This window comes from Myripristis murdjan, chromosome 4, assembly GCF_902150065.1.
Source record: "Myripristis murdjan chromosome 4, fMyrMur1.1, whole genome shotgun sequence".
Classification (NCBI taxonomy): domain Eukaryota; kingdom Metazoa; phylum Chordata; class Actinopteri; order Holocentriformes; family Holocentridae; genus Myripristis; species Myripristis murdjan.
Genome location: NC_043983.1, coordinates 14,172,098 through 14,183,002, shown reverse-complemented (window position 1 = coordinate 14,183,002; position 10,905 = coordinate 14,172,098). Strand labels below are relative to the sequence as shown.

At 42.0% G+C, this 10,905-nt stretch overlaps 2 protein-coding genes across 3 annotated transcripts; both read left to right on the top strand.

Moving 5' to 3' along the window:
- Positions 1-3: 3 nt before the first annotated feature.
- Positions 4-2,513, top strand: LOC115358516 (cytochrome b-c1 complex subunit 10-like). The gene is made up of 3 exons (XM_030050543.1): positions 4-157; positions 1,544-1,685; positions 2,327-2,513. The coding sequence occupies exons 1-2, from the start codon at positions 96-98 to the stop codon at positions 1,662-1,664; spliced, it is 183 nt and encodes a 60-aa protein (XP_029906403.1). The 5' UTR covers positions 4-95; the 3' UTR covers positions 1,665-1,685; positions 2,327-2,513.
- Positions 2,514-2,969: 456 nt separating this feature from the next.
- On the top strand, positions 2,970-10,515 carry mbd3b (methyl-CpG binding domain protein 3b). Of its 2 annotated transcripts, none has more exons than XM_030050542.1 (7): positions 2,970-3,078; positions 5,593-5,752; positions 6,406-6,543; positions 6,789-6,879; positions 7,047-7,224; positions 7,726-7,878; positions 9,113-10,515. In XM_030050542.1, the coding sequence occupies exons 1-6, from the start codon at positions 3,065-3,067 to the stop codon at positions 7,871-7,873; spliced, it is 729 nt and encodes a 242-aa protein (XP_029906402.1). In that variant the 5' UTR covers positions 2,970-3,064; the 3' UTR covers positions 7,874-7,878; positions 9,113-10,515. The 2 variants fall into 2 exon arrangements, with proteins under 2 accessions (XP_029906402.1, XP_029906401.1); XM_030050541.1 differs by lacking the exon at positions 2,970-3,078 and adding an exon at positions 4,229-4,553.
- Positions 10,516-10,905: the final 390 nt, after the last annotated feature.

The following is a 10,905-nucleotide window of genomic DNA, read 5'->3' as shown; positions in this document are numbered from 1 at the left end:
ATCAGGCATATAAACAGGCAGTCGGAGGGGTCCTTAACGGCCATCAGCGACCAGAGATTGCATGGAGTGAAGGAAGTGCGCCAGAGAAGGTCAGGATGGTGCAGAAAATACTCAACAAAGTTGTCGGCGCCAAGTACGTCTCAATACTGAGGACGTGGTGAGTTGAACTCGTGGTGTAATGTGCGACAAATGCTATGTAGAGGTTTTTTCTGACATGTTTGAAATAGTGCTGTGAACGCCCGTGTGTCCTTCTGTGTGACCCAACTCTCTGCTTAGCTAGCTTAGCCAACGTCCCCTCACTAGCACAGATTTATTTTTGCCATATAACCTTACCAACTAAGACTAAACTATCTCAATGATAAGATGAAAAGTTATAATTTATAACTCGTGTAACGTTAGCTAACCTCTATGCTAAATATCTCGGCTCGTAATTTCACATTGGTGGAACTGTTCCTTGGCTTCTTGGCTAACAATCTCCTGTCAGGCTGGAAAAGGTGAGCTACGCTGGTGCTAAGATTTTGTATTTTATTTATTTTAATTACCACTGTTTCTCAGACAGGGTGTCAGCTAACAGTAAGGAGTCATAGAGTTACTGGACTATATGGCTTCTTCGAAGATCATATCCGACTCTATAAATATGAAATATAATGTCTTATAACTTATTTAAATCCCCAAACGTGAGGTGTCAGGCTGATATCTGGTAATAAAATGAGGTAAAGACAAGATGACACTCGGTGTGGACACTACCAGCTGTTTTCCAGCTGTGTGACACGGGTTCACCAGATTCACCTGTAAGACTGCTCCTGTGTGAATATGGGGTCCTGTGTAATCCCACCTAGTTTATTTCTAAAATCGTTTAATCATTACAAGGTTATATAGCTTTTAATCATGCATATTCGTTGCATGAAATAGTATAATTCTGATGTAAGTTACACGATGCTTTAGTATAGGGAAAAGGTAAAATAAAGATACCATGATATCTCTCTCTGCTGATATCATTGTTTTGCATTATGGAGCTGATCACTGACTAAAGCTTGTGGGTCATAATTGTCCCGCTGCTGATATTTATGGCACCTCTTGAGTGCACAGCAACTCTGTAACCTTGCAGAGTGGCACACACTGAGAGGATTTTGATCCTGCCAAACTCTGATAGTTTAAGCAATAATTCCTCATCCCAAAATCTTACTTTTCATAATGTGCATCCCCATAAGAATTTGATGGCATTTAATGACAACTTTACCACAGGAGCTGAGGTCTCTACTAGAGTTCAAGTTGTTTCTACTGATTGCACTTCAGAAACAAAAACTCCACAAAAATAAATAATTCAAAACTTAGTGACAATTGTAACTGTCGATTTAGTTAAGATACAGGTTTTTGAGGCAAGTGAGACATGAATACAGATAGTGGGTGAATTTGCACAAGGACTCGGGAACGTGTGCATGCTAAAAGGTTAAAATGTCATGCTGTGAAGTATTGTCATTATTATCAACACGTTTAAAAAGATAAGATTCATAAAATGTTTTCTATGTCCTCCTCTGTCCAGGGTACCGAACCTGGTTGGCTGGGGAACCGTGGGCGGAGTGGCACTGGTTCACTTCACGGACTGGCGGCTCATTCTGGACTATGTCCCATACATTAAAGGCAAATTCAAGGGGGAAGAGTAATCTCTCATAAGGATATGAATTGTGAGTGAATTGTTGTGGCATTAAGTGGCAGTAACTTCTCGTCTGACATTTCAAGTCACTGGTGGAATGCACTGTTTTGCTTTCTCACACCTGTCATACCATCAAATGTCCACTAGTGGAACTAGGCAGACATTGCAGGTGACCCTATTTTGAGGTTGGAAAGTGCATGTGACTCTTTACATCTGAAATATTTACATTGCTCACTTTTAGACGGTGAGTACAGTTTGACTTTTCAAGGGGACAGAGATAAAGCTGCTCTTGAAAGCATGGCAGATGACAACTTTGTGCAGTGGCTTGTGGCTTGCAAAGGGGGTCAGACTTTTAGTTTTTGTTATTTGTTTTAGTGAACAAAGCGGTCAGTAGTGGTGAAACCTAAAGTTTGAAGAATGCAGATTAATCACCACTAGCCCAGCAGATGTCAGGTTGACTGTGTTATTATAGTGTAGTGGTTATACACAGTCCCACTGCAGCCATCACCCACATCACATGTTAGATTTTATTCTGTTGAGTCCCACAGGGAGGCTCTCAAACATAAATCCAGCCTCACCGACAGGAAGGATGTGCTTTACACACATATTCAAACAGAAGCCGTTTTGTTTAGGTTTCGCTAATAAATGGACTGTGTGTGTGTCTGTCTCCAGGACCAGAGCTTGGGACTGGGCGCATGGCTGGAGCGCTGACTCAACCAGCTGAAGCGGGACGCCCTGGCGCTCCAGTCATTCACCAGCGGGGGGGCTTGTTAGGAGTTTGCACTTCTGGATGTGATCTGTGTAAATGCTGTTTTTGATCCTTTATTATTTAATGTGAATAAATCTTTGATTTACCCAAGTGTTTGTCACATTCTTCTACACATTTCCAACTATTCACATGTTTTCATGCAACTGTGCTTGGTGAGAAGATTCCAGTGTATTGTGCTTTTATGCAACATATACCATATTTTTTTGTAATAAATTGTACAAGGTATCAATATAATTCAGTTTTCTTTTTTTAATGTCCGTCTGCCACATGTGCATGAGGGGAAATTTTCAAAGGGTTTCACTTTATTGCCCCAATATGTGCCAGTCATGTTTAAATTGCACTGAAAAGCAATGTGAAATAAAATGCATGCAGTCTCACACAGAGTTTAGCTGACAAATAATGTTGGGATAAAGAGATGCACGCTTAATTACAGTTATTCAGCCAGGATTCATCAAGCCTAGTTGCTCAGTGGGGATAAGCTAGTTTCGGCCAGACATAATATTCATTTTATCAGCCAGACTGCGAATTTTGCGTGGATAATGTCTTTCATTTCTCCCATCGAAGGGGGAGGGGACTGAAAGAGGAGAGGGGAGAAGGGATTTAACACAGCGAAAGGGAGAAAACGAGATAGTGTCTTCAAGATGGATAAAAACGAGTAAGTATGTCGTTTGAAGGATAATGCAAAGTATCAGCTGAAGGTATAATAATCGCAGCGTTTGATGCGCAATGTGTCGTTTTCCCAGTGCATTTGAAAAGTGTGTTTATCATCGATCAGGCACTGGCGCTCGGTGGTCTCGAAATTGCAAATAGCAGCGCTGTGCAGTGGTCTCCAGCCACACTAAATGTCTTAATGCATGTAACGCTGCCATCTAATTTCCTCGATATTTACATGCAGCGTTGAATTGAAGCACGGATCCAGCACATTGGCTCGGCTATTTGCTGTTTCGACATGGATTTTTTACCCTTAAATGGCGTGTAATAATTTTACTGCATTATGTTTTTATAGACAAAGCTCTCTCAGATGCATGACATGCTTTAAAATGGTGTCCGCATTTGATCGAGGAGACCTACTTTGTTCATTCATAAAAGCCGGCTCCAAGTCTGAATGACAAGGGTACATTGTCGTGATGAAACGACTCTCCAGTTTCACGAAGCCTCCATTAAACTTTAAAATGACTGGCTTATTGGCTGAGCCGCGGACAGAGGAAGGTGTTTTATTGCACCGAGCAGATCTCTTCGCCGCGGATGATCCACACTTGCTGCCATCAATTAATCGTGCTTTCTATTTGCGATCTATTTGAAACAGTAATTTATGTTTCCCATAGGTTAAGATAAGTGTAGCGCTGTCCAGCAGCGTCAAACCACACCGAAGATAAAATCGCAGCTTCCGGTCATACTTTTCAAAATGAAACACGGACAGCGTGCTGCGACGTTTCCTTGAAAACCTCCAAGAGTGACAGAGAGAAATAAGCGAAAAATAGAAACGGGATTTCACAACATAGCACGTCGTAGGGTTCACTCCATGCGCACTAGTTTCATATTTAATATTGATATGATGTTTATTAGTGCACCTTTAATAGCCTTATATGTAATAACTGTAATCGATTGTATTTCTTTCAGGCAGTGCACGCATTACTTAACTTTCAGACATTTTTTCCCGGTTTTATTTCAAAGGTGAAAGCCTCAATTTCCTGTCGTTTCCTCGCTACCCGCCGCTGGCTTGACGCAGCCGTGCTGTCCTATGTTTTCCTAGCGGATGTAGCCCTCTTGCCCCGGCGAGACAGGCAGGTAGTGATGTGGCTGAGGTCCGCGGCGGAGCGATCTGCTCGACGACAAAGAGATGTGATGTTGTCGGCAGGGAGATCCCATTACAGAGGACGCACGTTGTAATATGGTCGAAACAAAAGCGTGAGAAGCGATATAGGCCTGACCCCCTAAAAAAAACACCAGATTCCTCAAAAAATTACGAGTTGTGTAGTCGCTAAAACTTAAGTGGATTTATTTGCAACTCGCGTGGGAAATGGAGAAGAAAAGATGGGATTGCTCTGCTCTCCCCAAGGGCTGGAAAATGGAAGAAGTGACCAGAAAGTCGGGTTTGTCAGCTGGGAAAAGCGATGTCTATTATTTTAGGTACTTACTGAAACAAGGTTGCATAACTTACAAGTGCACAGGAGCCAGAGTTGAGAGACGTAAACAGACAGGAGTAGGGTACGAGGGAGGCGGACGGTGTAAAGTTTGGGACGGGGTGGGGGGGTCTATTTGCAGCCGGGCAACTAGGCCAGCCAGGCCAGCTCTCACAATTGTTGGGATAAGGAGGCTGTCCAGCCCAGCCTAGTGGTAGCCCACGCCTGGCGAGGCCTTAACACACAACAAAAACCTCAGTCTTGCTTTTTTTCACTAAAATACTCGTATTTCCTATGAAAGTGACTCAACAACGCCAGATTTGTTTTTATTTAGCAGAGGAGAAGAACAAGATGAGGAACAGAGGCAAGAGAGGGGGGAGGCGGGTCGGTTGTATAGTTTGTGGTAGGCTACTGTCCAATCATACTGGTGTTAACTGTGGTGTGTGATGTAAGTTACATTTGCATGAAATACTAGCACGTATCAACAGTTGTGCCTTTGTTGGTCATTGCACAGGCTCTTCAAAACGTTGCTCTCAAAAGTGGAGTTACAATGTTTCTACTCTGAAACATTTGGTCAAACGTCAGAACTGCCATACCAGTGTGTTTACATTAGATGCACTAACTGTTTAAGATTTTTTTTTTTTTTTAGCACAGTATTATTGAATATGTTTTTTGTATCAATTAAAGTACCTATTTTTGATTAGGTGTGCCTAAGCAGCAGGATTTGGGTAGAGCATTCGTCCAAGATTACATCCATTTCACTTATCGCTCAGTAATGTGGTTCAGTGTCATTGCCAACATATTAATGTGGTTTGCTTTAGTTTGCTTTTGACTTGTTGCATGTTTTGTGCTCCTTTTTTTGTTTTTACATTATCTTCCGTCTGCTGTGTTTGTACCAGTTGGAAGTGTGACCTCTCAATTTTGTTCCTGCTTCCCCGTCTCTGTCCGTCCTCTGTCACGCCAGTGTTTTGTCAGAAGGTCTTAGTTTTAAACAGGCAATACCTGCACCACTCAGTGGCTTCTCGTGTTTTCTGCCTCTTTGCCAGTCCGTCTGGGAAGAAGTTTCGGAGCAAGCCTCAGCTGGCCAGTTACCTTGGTAACCAGATGGACCTCAGCTCCTTTGACTTCCGCACGGGGAAGATGCTGATGAGCAAGCTTAACAAGAACCGCCAGAGACTGCGCTATGATAACAACAACCAGAACAAGGTGAGGTGAAACGTCTCACGGCTCAGAGTCACCGTCCCGTTAGCTGCAAGTGCATTTTGAACGGGCGCTGGTGATGGTTCTAGGACAGGGAGTGTTTTGACCCTTTCTGAGAGAAGATTGCAGATAGTGCTGACAATGTTAGATTGCACCCTGATAATCTGTTAATAGGATAGATTGAGCAACACTACATATGAAACACCCCCATATAAATGCTTCATGTGTACGAGAATAATCCGTTAAGCCTTGCCCAAGTTGGAATTTTGACCCGGTTGAAGAACCTGGGTTGTTCTTGTGAAAATCTGTTTCTCCATTACACTATTACAGCTTGTTGTCGTGGTCATCACTTACTCTAATATGAGTTTGATCACCACACCAGATGGCAGTGTGTTGGTGAACAAAAAGCTGCAGCAGTAGAGGAAGAATTTGGACTGAGTACTCATTTTGGAGTGTGTAGAACTGAGTCACGGTGTGTCTTCTGATATAACTCCGTTGAAACGCTGTTTGATATTCTGACTGAGACACTTATCATCTTGTTTGATGACAGTCAGCAGCTTCATGTAATATAACTCACTTTCTCTTGTTCTTTTCCCTGTTATCCATCCTCTCCTTGTACTCCTCATCCTCATCCTCTGTATGTGTGTTTTATTTTCAAGGGTAAACCCGACTTGAACACGTCGCTCCCAGTCAGACAGACGGCCTCCATTTTTAAGCAGCCTGTTACCAAGGTTACCAACCATCCCAGCAACAAAGTCAAGACAGATCCTCAAAAAGCTGTCGACCAACCCAGACAGGTAAAACCGCCTCAGCCGATCGTCGTTAGCAGCCTCATGTGCAAACTGGAGGCGCCTCTGTTTGATATGACAGGTGGAATGAAAGGTGCAGCTTTGCTGCTGGAAAAGCTAGACTTGAGTTTGACAAGTTTGACAACTTTTGATGGTCTAATTTTTTTCTTACACACTCTTGTGCTTCTGAAGGGTTGAATTTCTATCTTTCAAAACTGGCCACTGATGTTATGAACTCTCTTTTGTGTCCACAGCTGTTTTGGGAGAAGAAACTCAGTGGTCTGAATGCTTATGACATTGCAGAGGAGCTGGTGAAAACCATGGAGCTGCCCAAAGGCCTACAAGGTGATGTGCTGTTATTTTGGCCTGGTTGTATTCCGTCAGACAAAATGAACTCATTATATTATGTTCTTGCAGAAGTTAATTTGTCAGCAGCAGAGCTTATTCTTTGGTCCAAAGAAAACAATGACCAGACTAACAGATCTCTCATAACCACCCTGCTGTCTCCCCAGGCGTTGGTCCAGGCTGCACGGACAAGACTCTCCTGTCGGCCATTGCGAGCGCCCTCCACACCAGCGCAGCTCCCATCACTGGCCAGCTGTCTGCTGCTGTCGAGAAAAACCCCGGCGTCTGGCTCAACACCACCCAGCCGCTGTGCAAGGCCTTCATAGTCACTGATGAAGACATCAGGTACACAAACAAAAGACACATCGCACACAGATAAGTTGTTGTTGTATGATGTGTGGGGCCTTGACTGGTATCTGGTACAGGCTGATGTGCAGAAAAGTCAGGTAGAAAATTTAAAACCTATGCTTGGTGATGTGTTTTATTGCATTGCACCAGACTCAACTAAATAATGTCATAGTAATGGTTCTACTTGTGTATGCATTTGATGTTGGCTCCCATCTCATGTAACCAAGCCCAGTAAAAACTGTTTTTTTTTTTTTCAAAGTCACCAACAAATTTGTAGATGTGAAAGAATGCAGAATGCCATATCTGAAGTAATGTTGAAGTCTAATGTCGTTCTGTTTTTACTAACCTGATTAAAAAGCTTAGTTTGTCACAGCTTTTAATGTCCCACCACAAACGAAACCAACTCTCTCTAAAAACAAACTCACAGCCGATTCAGTGGCTGAGCTCAGGGGGCCATAACTGCCAGCGCTAACAGTTTCCTGTTTTATGCTCATGTAGGAAACAGGAGGAGCTGGTGTACAGTGTGAGGAAGAGGCTGGAGGAGGCGCTCATGGCTGACATGCTGGCTCATGTTGAGGAGGCCGCCAGTGAAGGAGAAGCTCTGAAGGAGGAGGGCAACAGCAGCGAGGACACGGAGGGCGTATAGCACAGGTAGGCCTCGTTCTGCTGTTGCACAGGCGGGAACGAAAGGTTACAGTTACATTCAGGACAAAGAGGACGGAAGGAGCCTGCGTAGAAACTTCTGTTGTTTTAACCATAGAGTTCATCACAAGCATATCTTATGATCAAGGACATCTTTATTACCCCTGAGGGGAAATTAAAGAACTTTACAAAGAAAGTATAGAGCATAGAGCAGCAAGATGAAGCACAAGCACGAGGAAGCAAAACAAAGCACAAAACACGGAATAGCAGGTTCTAGCAGGACATGGGAAGCCTGCCAGTCCCACATAACTTAGCCCGGTGGTTGTTGCAGTGTGGTCCTCAGTAAAATGAGGAATGGCTTAATTACACTGTAATTTGATCCGCTAGAAGTAGTTTGGATACAAAAAAAGAATGAATGAAAGGCTATTTTAACTTTGGTTTAATCTTTCAACTTTGAGTCTATTTGTTAGTTAATTTGTAAACACAAGCATATATACATTTCTATATCAGCATCTGTTAGGGCTGAACAGTACTGTAAAAAATATCATTTTGCGGTTAATTTTACAAATAGTGTGGTATGATTGATTATTTTCGTAGGAATGATCATTTTTGCATCATAATTTAACATTTCACTGAAGAAACAAAACATCAATTTACCAAACAAATGTGTTCCATCTGGAGTACCTGATTTTTAGAAATTGCAGCTCTTGCTGTTTGAATATTGCATGGGCCCATATTGATAATATTTTGGTTAACTGTTCGGCCCTAGTCCCTCGGCCAAATTCACTTCATATGGAGGTTGGAGGCTTAACAAAACTCAACTTGGAGGTTCAGAACTTGATAAAGTTTGAAAATCCCAGCCCTGCCTGACACCAACCAGCCAGAGGTCCTTGATGCACACAAGCAGAAGGTGCTGGGACAAACAAATCAAATCAAATGGACAGCATCATGGACAATGAGTGGGCAAGGATGTAATATGGACAGTGGAATTACAGGCACTTTGGCTCACACAGAAACCTCATAAAACCCTGTTGTGTTCACCTGCTCATCAATTTGCAGATGAAAAAAAAAAACAGCTTCGGACTCGTTTCAGTTGTGCCGTGTTGCATCTGAGTTACAAAATGCTCAAAGACATTCCATGTTCATTTCATTTCTCACATGGATTTAAATTTAAGATGAAAAGTAGATTAAAACCAAAGGTGAGACAGCGTTTGATCCCAAAACACACACTTTTCTCTCGCAGGGTTTTGCGAAGTCCGGAAGGGTTTGTCCGACACCCGCTCACACATGACCATGAACAGTAGGAGCCCTCCACCAGTCCGACCCCGAAGAACTCCTCCTGCGTCTCTGCTCCTCGATTAAAGCTAAGCCTCACCCACACCAGTTCGACCTACAGAACAGTCTTCCCCCTCGCCTCACCCTCTGTCCTGCGCTGCGAGTCTCAGGCGCTGCCATCCACCATCTCCCCCGCTGGTTGGGACTCTGGACTCCAGCGCTCACGAAACAACTCAGACTGAGTCATCCTTAAACCAGTTGACCGTAATAATGACATTTTAAAATTGTTCCCTCAACAAAAGAAGACAGCAACTTTCAAGGATTAAAAAAGTTTATCAAATTCAGTGTTCAATAATACGTGTATTTTCTACTAAAAGGCATTGTATGGGTTTGCATTTTTTGCGACAATCATGTCAAATCTAAACCTTTTATGTACACAGGTTCAAAAAGTAATTTGGGTGCTTTTTTTGTTTCGGGCAGATTGGAAATGAATGTTTTGTATTTTTGACATGTCTATTTCTGGAATTTTATGATGCACTCCATGAGTAGTACAACGCAACACACACGGACTGTCTTTTATAGTGGATCCACATGAGTAGAATGCAACTCTATTGAGTAGAACTAATGTGTTTCAGCCTCAGGGCCAATATGAAATAGTTTAGTTGGTGAAGTTGCTGATACAGATATTGCGATCTGAAATGTGTGTAAATCCATTTGAGGAGACAGTTATTCAGTTTTCATTGTATTCTCAAGGAAATATTATCTTTTGATGTCAGTTGTTACAAATCATGTTTCAGTATTGACCAAAGAGGAGCCATGTCATTTGAGAGGAGATTTAAGACTTTTCCAGTTTTGTCTAGCTATTTTACCCTAAAGCAATCACTCGGCCCTGTTATTGCAGTCAAAAATTAAAGTAAATATGATGGTGATTAGCACAATGGCAAGAAATGACTTGAAACCTCTTTCTATTGTATAATTGTTACTGTTTTTAACACTCATTATATCATATAGGTGCTTACTGACGTTGTGAAACATTGCTGTTTTGTGCCAAAGCTTTGTTTCTCCCACAGCCTCAGTTCATTTTGGTTGTTTTTTTTTTTTTTTTTTTGGTTAGTGATACCACACACATGCTGCCTCCTAGTAAACCCACGCACAAAATTGGTGACAAATTAAGTTACAATTGATATGTTGTTTGAATCTTCATTTATTTTTGAGGGAGAGAGTCATTTTGTATGTTTTATCCCTATTCCTCAAGGTTTGATGGTGATTCATGTATCCAACTGAAAATTATGAAATCCCCTACTCAATATCAGCAGGCTGATTGCTGAAATGATTTGATTGTATTACTTATTAAAATGAGTCAGTATGTCACTTGGGGTGCTGTCTCTTTTTTTTCCCAAGCAAAGTGTGAACCAGCAAAGTATTTTGAGGATACTTGTCAAGTTTCAGTTCTAACTCTGGTATTTATTTATTGATAGTTTATTTGATAGGACTAATTCAGTGTACACAGACAAAGTGAAAACAGCTATCCAGTGCAAGTATCGTAGTGTTAGTAGCGGGTGCTAATTTCCAATATCCTGAGAAGGGCTTTTGTAAAAAATAAGAGACTAAAATAAAATAAAAATTAAATTAAATAAATAACAGAAGGTACACTGATCTTTACCTGTTCTTAATGTAACCTGACCATCCAAAAGTACCATCCAGAGGAGCTCCTCTGCCTGGCAGTGATCCAGTCCAACTTTGAGGTGAACTGCATGGAAA

Excerpts from the sequence above, each read along its gene's own strand:
- mbd3b (XM_030050541.1), top strand. The coding sequence starts at position 4,444 with ATGGAGAAGAAAAGATGGGATTGCTCTGCTCTCCCCAAGGGCTGGAAA. Across the intron at positions 4,554-5,592 it reads AGCGATGTCTATTATTTTAG|TCCGTCTGGGAAGAAGTTTC; the intron begins GTACTTACTGAA and ends CCTCTTTGCCAG. Across the intron at positions 5,753-6,405 it reads ATAACAACAACCAGAACAAG|GGTAAACCCGACTTGAACAC; the intron begins GTGAGGTGAAAC and ends TTTATTTTCAAG.
- LOC115358516 (XM_030050543.1), top strand. The coding sequence starts at position 96 with ATGGTGCAGAAAATACTCAACAAAGTTGTCGGCGCCAAGTACGTCTCA. Across the intron at positions 158-1,543 it reads GTCTCAATACTGAGGACGTG|GGTACCGAACCTGGTTGGCT; the intron begins GTGAGTTGAACT and ends TCCTCTGTCCAG.